Source organism: Rhineura floridana, chromosome 12 (assembly GCF_030035675.1).
Source record: "Rhineura floridana isolate rRhiFlo1 chromosome 12, rRhiFlo1.hap2, whole genome shotgun sequence".
NCBI lineage: Eukaryota > Metazoa > Chordata > Lepidosauria > Squamata > Rhineuridae > Rhineura > Rhineura floridana.
The window spans coordinates 45641215-45656187 of NC_084491.1; the positions used below are offsets into that span (position 1 = coordinate 45641215).

The 14973-nt window shown below is 53.8% G+C and overlaps 1 protein-coding gene across 1 annotated transcript; it reads left to right on the forward strand.

Moving 5' to 3' along the window:
• Window positions 1-403: 403 nt before the first annotated feature.
• SCN4B (sodium voltage-gated channel beta subunit 4) lies at window positions 404-14096 on the forward strand. The gene is made up of 5 exons (XM_061593051.1): window positions 404-881; window positions 8475-8635; window positions 9583-9829; window positions 10185-10311; window positions 10739-14096. The coding sequence occupies exons 1-5, from the start codon at window positions 485-487 to the stop codon at window positions 10830-10832; spliced, it is 1026 nt and encodes a 341-aa protein (XP_061449035.1). The 5' UTR covers window positions 404-484; the 3' UTR covers window positions 10833-14096.
• The last annotated feature ends 877 nt before the right edge of the window (window positions 14097-14973 follow it).

Here is a 14973-nt window from a genome sequence, read left to right on the forward strand (position 1 = left end):
TGAATTCTTCCTGTTTGTTCTTGTGCCAAGGGATTGTGTCCAGCTAAGTTTTATTCAGAGTAGACCCACTGGAATTAATGAACCTGAGTTACTCTTGTGCATTAACTTTAATGGGCCTACTCTAAGTAGGCATTTGGTGCAATCCTGAAGGGTACAGGAGTGTCAACTCATTTGGGCCCATGAAGGACCTGTACTTCTGGTTCTCACCCAGGCCAGGCAGAGGCCCCAGCCAGCCGCAGTCAGAGAGAAGGACTGGACCTTGGCCTCATCCATGCCCAAGGGGCAGGATCCACCAGCTAGTCGTGAACCTTACTTGGGGGAAGGGATCTGCCCTGTCACAGGAGATCGACGCCCATCCCTCCATGCCCTCCCAGCAGCCGCATCGAGGCGCATTTGGAGCCCAGGGAGCCCAGGGGGCGGGAGAGGGTGCTGACCCAAACCGATGCCCCAGGGCCGTGGTCCGGAAGCGGACTGACCCACGCGAATGGGCCTGCCTGCCTTCGGCCGGACTCCCCTCTCGGCGCTGGCTGTGGGACCGGTCACGCGGCGAAGGCGGACGGGCAAGGAGGCGCTCTGCTCCCACCGCGGTCGGTCCGGGCTTGCTGCGGAGGCGGTCCGGCAACGGCGGGGGACGCCTGCTGCCTCCGCCCAGGCGCGGCTGCTCGAGGGGGCGGGTCCCGCGCGGCAACTTTTGGAGCCGGAGAGCTGCAGCGGCTGGCAAGGGCAGGGAGCGGCAGCGGAGCAAGGGCCAAACTCGGGACGCCGCCTGCTCGCCTCGGCAGCTCGGGCCGGCGAAGGCGGCCACTGCGGCGCTGCAGCTGGGGAGGAGATGGCCGGGAGCGCCGTCAGGGCCAGAGGCTGGCTGGGGGCCCTCCTGGTAGGTAAGTGGCGGGGCCGCCCTCGGGCCGCTGGCGAGGCAGGGAGGGAGCACCCCGTGGAGGTCCTGCCGCAGGCGGCCTTGCAGGGCTGGGGGAAAGAGAGCGGCCGGCTTCTGCTGCTCTGAGCGGGCCGGCGGGCGGGCTGCCAGACCGCAAAGCGAGTCCCGCCCGGCATGGGGGCCAGACCGGCGTCGGGGCCGCTGGAGCAACGTGGATGCCCGCGAGCAACTTTGATGGCGGAGCTGCTCTGTGTGTCCTTCCCCCGCACGCTTTCCCCGAGCTCAGTCCCAGCCGGGCGTCCCAGTAGCTTGGGGGCCCAGCAGGATATCGTACTCCCCTCCCACAGCTGCTGCGGGGCTCCCTCGCAAGGCTCCCCAGGATTAGCGTCTGCTCTGCCCTGCCGTGAGACAGGCTCCTGCCCCCCAAACCCCCAAACTGGGGCTCCAGTCTGCCTGGAAGTCTACCCAATAACCTTTTTCTTTCTTTTTCATATATTATATATTTTTATTTATAACTGTATTAATATATATATATATATATATATATATATATATATATAATAATATAGGGTTGTACTGAAGTAAGTACTACTCAGAGCAGACCCACTGAAATTAAAGAACCTCAGTTAGTCGTGTTGTGACTTCAACATTCACTACAAGGCTACCTGGGATTTTGTGGCCTCTGTGCAACCATGGGGCTGACTTGGGTTGTCCCTGGTCCAACACATAATGCAGGACATATCTATGTTTTGGCCTTTGTGAGGAAATGGGTTGTCTGAAAGTATGGGAGTAGGAGCAATCATGTTGTCATGGTCAGCCCACTTCCAGGTGAAGCTTGGACTTACAACAGCTATCTCCGCCTGCTGGGGTGGGAATCTGTTAGAATGGTCTACCCCCGGAGACTAATGGAATTTGAGGGATTCCTGAATATTCTGGGGAATTTTCCAGTGGATAGAGCTAATGATCCTTTCAGAACACAGTGGGATGGTGAGATGTGATGGGGTGTTGATATGACCTCTCCCAAGTGCCTTCTGTGGTGTTGCAGAGTCCTTTTGGCTCCCTGTGGACAATAAAACAAGCTAACCAAAAATGGGTGAGTGTGCACCTGCTTACCACATGACAGTGCAGGAAGCAAAGAAGACTTACTTTGCATCTTTGAGTAGCCACCTGGTGAAGCTCTTTAGGGTGGTTTGGCGATTGTTAACATCTGCTTTGGCAGATGGACATCTGGATCCTCAGAGATTCTTTGTTGTTATTTTGTTAAGCACTTTGAGGATAAAGTTGCTCACTTCCACAAAGACCTTGACACCATGGTTATAGGAGATCCAAGTGAGATGTCTAGCGTCCTATTGAGCCCCATTTTGTGGAAACAGTTTCAGTTGATGCAGTCTGATGATGTGTGCAAGGTGCTTGCAGCCTTGAGACTAGACTGCAGCAATGCACTCTTTGTGGAGCTATCCTAGGGATGATCGGGAAGCTACAGCTAGACTGTTAACTGAAGCAGTCTGACAACATGTGACGCCTTTGCTGAAGGAACTGCACTGGCTGCCAATATGTTACCAGGCCAACTTTAATATTTTGTTATTAGCTTACAAAGCCCTGAAGCTTGGGACCAGGGTGCCTCCGGGACCCCCTTACCTGTTATGCCCCAGCCTGGTCACTGTGATCCTTAGGAAGAGAGACACTCTCAAGCAGTGCCCATGGCATGAACAGCATGAGTTGGGAGTTCAGTGCTGCAGTGCCTGCCTTGTGGAATTCTCTTCCTGTTATTGTCAGGCAAGGGTCAGCTGCACTACTCTTTCGATGCTTGCTCAATACCTATTTGTTCACACAGGCCGTTTCTGAAATGTGACCCAGCTATGTTTACCATGGATCAGTACAATTTGATTCTTTAAAACTGAATTTTATACTTTTAAATGGTTTGTTGTGTTTTTATGTTGTACACTACTTTGGTATTTTCCTATGGGAAGTGGTATAAAAATTTGTAAAATAAAGTCAAATTTAATGTTCATCTACCCTGTAAGCAGAGCAGATGTTGACTGACTCAGCCACCCCAGAGCTTCATGGTAGGCTAGTGGGGAGGTGTTCCAGGCTTCAGCCTCCCTTGAGCAAGTTCCTTCACCCCATGGCCTCTCTTAGGATTAATTGCATCACCATTGTCTGTGGTGTTTTGCAGAGTAAACTCGGGTCCCTTCCTGTCTGGAGGAATTTAAACATTGACACTTTGTGAGAAAACAAAGGGAGGGAGGGCCAGGAATGGCCACTGTGGAGTGATCTGATTTCAGCTTGCTTCAGAAACCTCAGAACTGGGCTTCTTGGGGATCCAGAGAGCAGACTTTGTGCTGATTTTTCCTTGTTCAGATGAATGGCCTGTCTAGGGAGCACATACATGCCCAATGATTATGCCTCTACTATTTGGCCCTTTTGGGATGACTTGTGGTCCTGGTCTGGCTTGCATGGGGAGGCTGGGATGTTCTTTATGTACCTTTGTGGCAGGAGCTACAGTGAGGAGATGGTGAAGCCCCGGGAGGTCTCCGTCCCTTTTGCTTGCAGGGGAAGGCTTGGCCTGGTTGCTGCTCCTAGTGGAGCTGGTTGCTCAGCAGCCCTTTCCCGGAGATGAGAGGCCTCTGGTGGCCAGTGGCTTCAGAAAGGCAACTTGTGCCACACAGGGGTTGGTGCAGGTCCCTAGCCCTGCCTGAAGAGCCTCTCTTAGGTAGGAGGCTGCCTTTATACAGAGTCGCATCCTTGGGCTATCTAGCTCATATTCTCTCTCTGCCCACTGACTGGCAGCGGCTCTCAGGGTTTCAGGCAAGGGAAATTCCCATCCCGACCTGGAGGTGCTGGAGACTGGCTCGGGGAACTGGTGCTCTGCCATTATGCTAAGGCCCTTCCTCATGCTGCTGAGAGGGCTGCAAATCCTTCACTCAAGCAGCTGTCTGTATCTTTATTTTACCCCTTTATTGCTTAAAAATATTTATATACCACCTCTCATCACTGGCTCCTGTTGGTCTACTGAAGCCAGTGGGCTGCTCCTGCTGCTGTTGGTTGGAGAGGCACAAAAGAGCTGTTACAGAGTGCAGGTCATGGCTGGGCTGAAGCCCAAAGCTATGCAGCAGGCCAGGAAACCAGCGGCAGTGGTGGCGGTGGGGTTTATTATGCTGGAGCTAGTTCCTAGCTCCAGGGCGTGGGCTGGGACCCTTCTGAGGCTTCCCAAAGCAGTAAGCCACCTGCATGCCTTCCTCCTGCAAACAGACAAGCTCCTTTCTGCCCCTCTCTGGGTCTTGGCTTGAGCTGCAGCTGCTCTGCGCTCCTGGCACTTCCCCCAAAGCCATAGCAAGTGGGCAAAAGCAGTGAGGTATGCTGCACAGCTGCCAAGGGAAGTCCTGCAGCGTGGGTGATGATGCAGTAGGTGGCACCCTGCCTTTGGGCTTCTTGCACTGAGCAACTGGGCTTGGAGGTGGCTGGCTGATGTGTGGCTGGGGAAGTGGGTGCTTCAGAGGTTGGCTGCTTTGTCAGCATCTATAGAGCAAGCATTTGAACTGCCAGAGGGTCTGCAGGGCAATCATTTGACTCTGGCCACAGGACTTACCCAAATCCAAGGTCTTGCCAGGCTGGCTTTTGGCCTGTTGTTGGGCAAAGGGAGTCCTTCCAGACTCTGTGTTGAGGCAAGCTGGAAGGAGAGCACTCCACTGCCCTTCCCTCAGCCACCATGCTGGAGGGTGCAATGGTGCACATCTTAGCACATCATTCCCACTTCTTGCCAGCAGTGGGTGCTGAAGATCTGAGGACTCTGGGATCTGTTCATTAGCTGGGCCGATCTTCATTGCATGTCCAGAACCAAAGCTGTAGGAGACCAGCGAGAGGGAACTCTGCCTCTTCCCATATGTGTGTGTGTGTGTGTGTGTGTGTGTGTGAGTGAGTGAGTGAGTGAGTGAGTGAGAGTGAGTGTCTGTGTGTGTGCGTGTGTGTGTGTGTGTGTGTGTGTGTGTGTGTGAGAGAGAGAGAGAGAGAGAGGCATGTGTGTAATGCAGCAACTCTAAAGCTGGCAGTCTGAAGGTCACCTGTCAGCTGCAGAAAGAAAGCTGTTTTCTGAAGAAGCTGAGCTGTCCTGAGATCTTTTGTGGGAACATTAACATCCCAGAATAGGCAAGACCCTGACTAGCAAACACTGAGGGTGAGTAAGTAGTAGCATGCAGGTATGCAAAAGCTCTGAGGGAGCTTGAGGGGTGTGTGTGCTCAGGATTTCATGCACCTTCATCCTATTGTTTTCACATCTCTTGCAGAGGTGGTCCACATTTCTGCGTATCTGCAAGGCAGGTAAAGGATGCTCAGTCTTGGAAAGTCTCTAGTCCTGTCTAGTCTTAAGCGACCACCATTTCACCCCCACACACACACGTGACAGCTCATTTTACAGAGCTTGGAGGGGGCTCCTGAAGCAAAAGGGGCAGCGAAGGATGGGCTAGTCGGCTCCCCAAAGCCCCCTGCAGAGGCCCCCTGCTGCGGGAAAGGCCATAACTCTGGGGTTGAGCATCTGCTTCGCATGCAGAAGGTCCCAGATTCAGTCCCCGGTGTCAGCAAATAGGGCTGGGAGAGACCCCTGCTGGAAACCGGAAGAACTGCTGTCAGTCCATAGACGATGCTGAGCTACATCTGACTGGGGATAAGGCAGTTCCCTCTGGTCCTCTGACTCAGGGAACAATGAGAATACACCCAGACTTCCCAGGGCTCCCTTGAGGGCCCTGCCGGCTTTGCAGGAGAGCCCTTGGGGTGACTGGCTCCCTGTCACGAGTGCCAAGTCTCCCAACCAGGGAAAGTGCCTCTGCCTTTTCAAGGGATTGCTCCAGATTCTGCCCAGCTGGGCCGACTGACAACTGCCGTTTGGCCAAGCTTTATGTAACCTTGTGATGGGGCACCTTTGTTGCAAGTTCTAGATTGGGGCCTAGAGAAGAATTACTCCCCTTTTAAAAGGAATAGTGTTTGGAACATTTAAGCAGCGGAAGAAAGAAGAAAATAGCACTTATGAGGCAGCTTGAATGCTTAAGCAGCCAGCCTTTATTTATCCTAATAACTCTGATGCCCTACACAGCTTGGGACCAGGATACCTGAAAGACCATCTTACCCCTTATATACCCGGTTGATCACTGCGCTGGTGAGGGCCATCTTATCTTATCTTATCTTATCTTATCTTATCTTATCTTATCTTATCTTATCTGGAGGTTCTTTCCACACAACATAGGAAGGGACCTTCAGCATATTGTCACCGACACTCTGGAATTCCCTCCCCTTCAGTATTAGACGGGCGCCACCTCTGTTGTCTTTTCGGTGCCTACTGAAGACCTTCTTTCAACAAGCCTTTTAAGTAGATATCTTATCCTAGTCTGCGTCTGTGTTGGAACTGCTTTTTAAGATGTTTTTAAAGTTTTTTAAAATATGTTTTTAATATGTTTTTAAAGATGTTCTGTTTTAATATATTTTAAAGTCTGTTTTTAAAGATGTCTTAGAGTGTTTTTAGTGTTTTTGTTTGCTGCCCTGGGCTCCTACTGGAAGGAAGGGTGGGATATAAATTTAATCAGCAACAACAACAACAACAAAAGCTAGCCTAAAGAATTATATACTTTGCAGTTTAGAACAATTTCACTTTGAACACAGCTTATAGACTGGTGAGCCTTTCCCTGAGAGTTCCTAAACAGATGATCTGTGTTCTTTAATCATAAATATTTTAGTGGCATCCTGTTCCAGAAGAATGTGGGTACATGAGTTGCGAGGTGCAGTCAAGCAGGGCCGAGAGGGTAGATGGCAAAAAGAGATGGGTTTTTGATCTGGTTTGAGGGTCTGCCCATCAGCCCCAGATCTGACATCTTTTATTTATACCCTTTGATCAAGGGTACACTGTTCTGGTCAGTTTAATTACATTCCCGTAAATAAATTTCTAATGGACATCTGGTCTTTTGATTACCTGGCTGATCAGTGGTCAGCAGGCTGCTTTATTTATTTTTAAGATTTATATTCTGCCTTTTTTCCACTGTGGAACCCAAAGTGGTGTTCATGTCTTTCTGGGAAATCACCCATCCAAGGCACTGAGCAGCCCCAGACCTGCTTAGCTTCAACAAGGTAGTGGCCTCCTGTCCCTTCAGACCATGCCACGGGATGTCTGTATTTGTGACAGGCCCTCTGGTGCTCTGATAGAGTCTTAGACTTGCATCTGTCTAGTTTATCGGCATGTACTCAGTTCTGGATGTGCTCTTGGCCAAAGAAAATATGGCCTGGGAGGCTGGGCCTGGCAACTAAAAGGTCTTCTGTATCTTTAAAAGTTGTGCAGGGAGAAGGGAGAATTCCACCTTGTGGTTTTTCTCATTACAGTGTTGCAAGAACACCTGCACTTGGCTGACTTTCTCTTCTCCTAAAGATACAGGATAAGTCTCAGGCCCTGAGCCTGGCAACCCTAATACCAAGCTAGGCGGGCAAACAGCCCCTGACTGAGGTTCAGCAGCTCCTTCTGCCCACCCATGTTCATCCTGCTTCATGGTGGTGGTGGTGATGGTATAAGCAGAGGCAGTTGCTATGCTTTCTTCTCAGCAGGTGCGTGTGCAGGGGAGGAGAAGGTGCTTCCAGGTGATCCTTTTACTGAGTATTTGTTCTGATTTGTTTGCAAGGAGAATAGACAACTGTGATGGGTTCTGGGGGAGGGGAACCGGGAAGCTCCCTGGACCCATCCCGCACCCAGCCAAATGAAGCAATATGGCAACTACCTCCGGCAACTGCTCCTTTATGGTCTCTTCATTACAGGTTGGGGTCCAGCCCTAGAGGCACCTGGCCTCCTGTTCGCTTCGCAGGATTCCCCCCTGCTGCCTGTGTTCTGTGGCCCCTTTTAGGGCAGAGAGCCCCTCCTGCTCAGCCTGGCAGGCCCTGCCCTGTTGCTTGCTTTCCTGTTGGCTTGTAGACAGCAGGCTCTGCCTGTCCAGTGGCCATGCTCCTACCTCCAGCAGCTTTGCTCACCAGGCACTGCCTCTCCTTGCCCGCTGACAGCACTCAGCAAGCCGGGGGGGGGTCTGGTCAGTTGCTCCACCCTGCTTCTCTCAGGCACCCCCATCAGCACAGCAATGGGTGGGCAAAGGCAAGCCAAGGAGCAAAGCTGCCTCCACCCTTTTCCTGAGCAGTTGCCGCCTCCTTGCTCGATCCCTGGAGAAGAGTCCCTCTGTGGCCTTCCGATCCTGCCACAACTCCCTGGCCTCAGCTGAGCTTCAGTGGCTGCATCATGGCTTCCACCTGCTGCCAGGGGAATAGGACAGAGGCAAGGCTACAACTGCCTGCCTGCCTGCCTGCCTGCCTGCTTACCTGCCTGCTTGTCTGGAGGCTGCTGCTGAAGGCTATGTAAGGAGCATTCACTCTGATTTGTTTGCAGGGAGTTAGAGGATGTTGTGTTAAAGCAAGTGGTGTTGTCCCACACAATCCAGGGCATTTTTTCATCACTTTCCCTATGGCAAAAAGTCTTCCAAGTAACCATAATTCCACAACCTGCATTTGATTGAAAAGTGCCCTGAGTTTCCTCCATCCAAATTACACTGCGGTGAACCAGCTCCCACTCTCTCCTCCACAGGTCTCCAGCTGTGCTCTGTGACACTCACCTTGGAGGTCTCGGTGGGCAAGGTGGCTGTGATCTATGCCAAGAATGGCTCGGATGTGCTTTTGCCCTGCACATTCACCTCCTGCATCGGCATTGAGAAAGCCAACTTCTCATGGATCAACAACAACACGGAAGTGTGTGGCCTACAACCCTTGGAGGCGGGGGGGGGGGGGTTTGCAGGGGCTGGACGGCAAAGCAGAGAGACACCAAGGGGTGGAATTAACTGCTACCTTGAGGTGGTTCTGTTTCATTTTTATAATGTTTTATGGCTTTTTATTGTGGCTATGAGCTGTCTTGAAAGTCCCAGTCCTGGGACATAGAGGCAGGGACACACATCTTAATAAGTAATGAATACTGGCCCTCTCGGATCACCAGCTGAATTCCTTCCCCATATAGCAGCTCCCACTGAACCTTGCTGCCACTGCCCCCCCCAGGTCTCTGCTGTGGCCAGAGGGGAGGAGGAAGGCTGATTCCCATCTGGTGGCTCCACGGTCCCCACAGGAGCCTCCTAGTTCTGAAGTTTCCAAAGCATTTCCACAAACCGTGTGGTTAAACTGCTCTGGGGACCCACCAGAGCCATCATGTGACAGGAGCTTACACCCTCCCAGCTGAAGTCGCCAATCCCAGTTCATGCATCTTAGATTGACAATTCTGGACACAAAGCACACATCTTGGTCCCTGAGAGGAGACGGAGCCTTTCCTGCCTAAGTCACCCCTCCCACCCTATTTGCTCTGGAGATGGGGCTCATGGACATATGTCCCTGTGTGTGTAAGGGGGTGGAGTGAGGCGAAGAGGCAACTGCATTCAAAGCAGAAAGGATCTCCCACCTCACTCTCTCCCCTCCCTCTGGCTGGGTCCACAGTGACATTCCAGCCAGAGCTCTGATGCAGACCCTCCCTGCCAGTTTGGACTTGGCTGAGGAACTGGCTTTTTTTCAGCTGGTGCTTTGAGCTGATGCATCAGGCACCTTTTCCCCCTGGCTGGCTGGCTTGGGAAGTGCTCCCCATGGCAGCCTGACCCATCAAGGGAAGGCTCTTCTGAACCACCCTTCTCCCTCATTGTTCCCTCCCCCTTTTGCAGATATTCAAAGGGGTAGTCAAGAACAAAGACTCCAAGCCAGAGCCATACCCAGCCTACCAGTTTCCCATCAAGTATGGGTTGCCACCAGATCTGCCCCTCAGCAAGGACAACCGGGAGTTCAACGTCTCCCTCCTGCTCCTGTACGCAGACTTCAGTGACTCCGGGAAGTACACTTGCTTTGTCAAGAACCCCAAAGAGAAGAATGCCAACCACAGTGCCATCATCACCCTCAAAGTGGTCATGGAGTGTGAGTGCCGCTTGCCATTGGGGCAAAGGATCCTGGCGGCTGTTGGGGGCCCTGTTGGACCGGTTGCTCCTCTCTCCTCGCCTGGGTGGCAGCTGCTCATCGCCATGGGTGGGGGCTGTTTGCTCTGCTCTGGAATTGGGGGTGGCGAGTGGAGCTGGGTCCTCCTCACACAGGTCAGGGGTGGCATCTGCATCTGGGCCACCAGCTTCTCTTGAGCTCAGTGCTGCCCTATTGGGGAGGAGGGGACAGAAAGGGGTGCCTGGCAGGGGCTGTGTCTCTGGGCACCCCACTGCCACCCTGGGCTCCTCTTGCCTCACCCTTCCCTGTCTTCTCTGTTCTCCTCTCCTCCCCCCAGTGGAGAAGGTCGACAACACAGTGACGCTGATCATCGTGTCAGTCGTGGGGGGTGTCATTGGGCTCCTCGTCATCATCTTGCTGGTCAAGAAGCTCATCCTCGTCATTTTCAAGAAGACACAGAAGAAGTGAGTCTGGCTTGCCTCCCTGCCCTTTCCCCTCGGGGTGGGGGGTGGGCTGCCTCTTCCTGGCCAGACTGCCTTTTGCCCACAGCACCTGAGGGGGCTCACCCAGCAGTGCAGCCCGGTCTGGTGCTCACATGTGGCCCTGGGGCAGGCGGCTTGTTTGGATTCTTTCTGTGAAGGATCAGCAGGAAGAGGGGATGCTTTGCCTTCCTAGGAGCCCCTTCCCCTGCCCTGAGCTGCCATTGCATACACCCTGCTGAGCCCCATCCTCCTGAGGGTGGTCTGGCCCCTGCCCCTGGCTGGCTAGCCTTCCTGCTGAATGAGTAGCCGCCTCTGCCTCTTGGCCAACCTTGGCAAACAGCAGGCCTAAGCAGGTGTGGTGGTGGGGGTGCTGGGGACGGCTGTAGCCAGTCTCTGTCTTTGCTTGCAGCCCTGAGCGTCTTGTGAGTTCCTCAGGAAATGACAACACAGAGAATGGATTGGTCGGCTCCAAAGCAGAACACAAACCCACGCCAAAGGCCTGAGGCCGCTGTGGAGTCGGTGACCTGCAAGGCTCTCAAGTCCAGGCCCAGGAGGGGAGGAGGAGCCAACCCTTTCCAAAGGATTGATGCTTGAGGCGTGCCTATATTACACAGTCAGCTGCAACCAGCGCTGCTTCTCAGACAAGACTGCAGGCCCAGACATGCCCGCTGCTGGGGGTGGCAGGGGGAAGGGGCAGCTCAAGCAGGTCTTGAGCCACCATGAGGATGCATGCTGCCAGGAGGGATCTGGCAGATGTCAGCTTGGGCATCTGTAGTGCCAGAGTGGGGTGGGGTGGGACCTCAGAGGCGGGCAATGTGCCAGGGATTTGGCTCTCGTCCTGGGCAGAGAGCAACCACAGAGTGCAGGTGGGCTGGATCCTTCAGGGGAGATGCTGCGGGGTGGGGTCTTTTCTGCCAACCTGCCTCAGGAGCTGGAGCTCCTTTCTAGAGAATGGGGGGGTGACGCTGTGGGGCTGGTGGGGTGGTGCATGCGCAGAAGGAAGGCGCTTTAAGCGGACTAGAAAGTCAACCTGCCATTTTGCCTGCATTTGTGCTGGATTTTTCACCCTGAGCTCTTCTGCCACCCTCACACCACAAGTGCTTCACTGGGTGGTTGTTGCTTTTAAGGCAGTCTGATGATGGGGGGAGGGGGGAGGGAGGGGGGAGAAAAACAGCCTGGCTCCCTTGAAATCACCCTGGTGTTTGTGTGTGGGGCTCTTGGGGTGGGATGCAGCAGTAGTGCTCCCCCCCCGCCTCAGTCTCCAGGAGTATCCCCCACCGCACACACATGGTGGTCCTTTGCTTCAGCCTCTGTTCTCAGCTGCCATGCAGCCATGGCAAGGGATGGCTGTTTGCCATAGGCAAGGGCAGCTGTGGAGCAGCTGGAGGTGGGCAACCTCCCTTGGCGCTGAGGCTGAAGGCTTGGAGCTTGCCCCCCCCTCCTGCTCCTTCCCAAGAGATAGACACAGACTAGTGTGCAAGTTTGCCAGATTTTGTGTTTAGCTCTTGCACCTTGGAGCTCCTTCTCCTTAACCAGAGACAAGCCCATTCCCTGGCCCTCCCCTCCCCTCCTCTCCCCAACCCTGCATGCCTCTTTCCTGGGCTTCCTGATGGAGAAGCCTCCATGAGGGAAGGTGCAGTGAGCAGGAGGGGCTGCCTCTCTGTCCGCCTGTGGTCAGGAGCAGCTCTGGTGGGAACCTTGCAAGGTTGCCATCCACCTGGGGGTTACCTTGTGCCTGAGCACATGGCTTGCCTGGACAAGGAGTCTGCCTCCCCAGGCCTGCAGGGCAGCAGCCCCCCCTCCCCATGGGGCTGCCTGGCCTCTCTTTGCTCCTGACTGCAGTGGGTCAAGGGCTAAGGGAGGCTTCCAAATGCAGCTGCCCTTTGTCACTCCCTCCCTCTAGTTACCCAGCCCAATGGGCATTCTGCAGGGAAGGATGGCCTCAAAGATGCACTTGCCCTATTTGATGTTTGGTCCAGTTGGGCATGTTTGGAATTTTGAAATTTTATCATGTTCACTTTTTAAAAGGCTGAAATTGGGGAGGGGGGAGAAATTTGGTGCCATGCAGCATAGCTGTTCCACCAGACTTTTCATTTTTTCTTTTTTTACCACGAGGACTAGCATTTTATTTTTTAAAAAAAGAAAGCTGAGCTTTTGCAAACCCTGTTTGAGCTCCTGCAATCCACAAAAGACCATTGTTCTTTGTGCCTGGGAGAGGGGGAGGGGGCCAAGTCCTTTGAGTCTTCTGAACTTCCACCCTGCTTCTTGTAACCTCATTTTCAGGAGGTTTGTTTTCTGTGTATTTTGGCAGAATCATGGCTAAGCAGCTGCTATTTATTTTGGGGGATAGGAGAAATGGCCCACCCCCACCTTCCCTTATCTATCTCTACCTTTTGGGGTGCCTTTGCAATAGTCCTTCCCCTGTGCCTCAGTCTCCCCTACTGCACATTGGGCATAATAAGCCTCAATTAGCTTGCTGCAGGGGTGTGTAAGGAGGCTGAATTCATGACTCCAGTCACGTGCTCTGGGTGGGTGGGTGGGTGGGTGGGGGAGTGACTGGCAATGCCAAGGCCGGACCCTTGAAGGCAGCAGCGGCGGCAACACCACCCATGGATGCCCCCCTTGAGGCTTGGCAAGCGGGGGAGGGATTTGGCAACTTGCTCTCCTCATCCCCTCTTTGCAGATGCTGCCTGCTGCGAGTTCCGCTCTCCTGTATGGTTTCTTTCCTCCCTCTGCCTCCCCCCTCCCAAGAGATGTAAACAGCAATAACAGCAGAACAACCCAGCCTGAGCCGGCAGCAGGCAGAGCAGGCTGGGACAGGACGAATTAACCAGATTCCTCAGGTTAATGAATTCTCTTCACTGGGTATCACAGCAAATCCAAAGAACAAGCAAAGCCCTCCTCCCCGCGCTTTCTTCCTGATCGGCTGGCCATGCGGGCTGGGGAGGAAGAGGTCAGGACCTTTGGCAATAACTCAAGAAGGAGCGGAGGGGGGGATGGAGGGCAACGCTGCAGCGCAGAGCCAGGCGTGAGGACCCCGCTCTCACTGCCGCCTTTGGGAGTCCCAGAGCGGGTCAGCAGGGGCAAGAGCTGCACGGGGTGAGGAAAGAAGCCGGGTGGGCATCAGCCAGGGAATCTTCTGCGGGGGTGTGTGTCTTCCTAGCTGGACTATCTAACGCACCCCCCCCCCCCGCTCCTTCCATCCCAAGCAGAGCCTTGGTCCTGGGGTGGGAGGGGCAAGGGCCGTCAGTAGGAGGGGTTACCAGCTGGCCTCAAGCGCAAGGCCTGAGCCTGCCAGTGAGGGGCGCCGGGCAGGACACCGAGGGCGCCCCTGCCTGCAGCTTCCCTTGACTCCCGTCATCACCGAGGGGTCTTCATCCGCACGCTGTCCTGCGCTGCTGTGTACCCCCCTCGTCCCCTCTGTGACCAGAAGAGGCTTGAGCCGAGCAGCGGGGGAGGGAAGTGCTCCCTCCCCTCCAGCTCTTGGCCTTCTGTGCATAGGCTTCTGCCACACGCTGCTGCACTTGGGCCTTCTTTCCTTTCAACAGAAGTGGCTGGCTGGCAGCCTCTGCCGGGATAAGCCTGGGGCTGCCTGCATGTGTGCATGTGAGGTGGAGGCGGCGGCGTGGCAACAGGGCTAGCGTAAAGGATGTGTCAAGCACAGGTGCACCCCGACAACCGGTGTTGCCTTTGAGACTTCTCTTTTGCACTCTTCAGCTGTAGCTGGCTTCCTTGCCGTGAATGAAATAAAACGTTTATATTTACCACAGAGGCTCCTTTTGGCTACTCTTCTTTGGGAGAGTCTTAATGGCACTGGGTTTGCGTGTGCACGTGTGGTCCATGCATGTAAAAGCACAGGACTCATGTTAAAACACATACAGCCAGAGAGCCACTTGACCTGCCTTTTTCTGATCAGAGCCTGGACGTGTGTTGTAGTCCCTGGCCAAAAGCCAAGACTTCCAGGCCCCACTGATGAAAACTGAGCAACCTGCACCAGGCTATCTTCAGAGGGGCCAGTCCCCCTCCTCCCAGTGCTGGATGGCCATGGGCAGGAGTCAGATTTGGAAGATTCAAAGAGCTGGTTCCCTCTCCTGTCCTTGGGGAAGGGATGCTCTATTTTCTTATCCTCTATGTCTGCTGCTGCTCCTGACAGCCAAACAGCTGCGGGGTAGAATGAACATTTTATGGGATGAGCAAGTGGCCTTCTGGGGCTGCTGAACTTGGGGCTTCCAAGCCCAACCTCTAACACAAGTTATGGGCTCTTTGAGCCTCCTGCAATGTCTTTGGTGGCCATGAGCATCAAGTAGTAGCTAGACCCGACTTCCTTCTTTGCTCCTGAGGCATCACCATACACTGCAAAAAGCCTCTCTTTTTGCATTGGAGGATCACAGAATCATTGTTCCCACACAGAGGAGGGCCAAGCTGTCTTCTCGATCATCTCAGAGTGCAGGTCATGGCATAATGGGCTCCAGTTGCAGGAAGCCAGATTTCAACTGAATATCAGGAAAAACTTCCTAACTGTTAGAGGAGTACAACAATGGAACCAATGACCTAGGGATGTGGTGGGCTCTCTAATGCTGGAGACCTTCAAGAGGCAGCTGGACAGCCACCTGTCAGGTGTGCTTTAAGTTGGGTTCCTGTGTT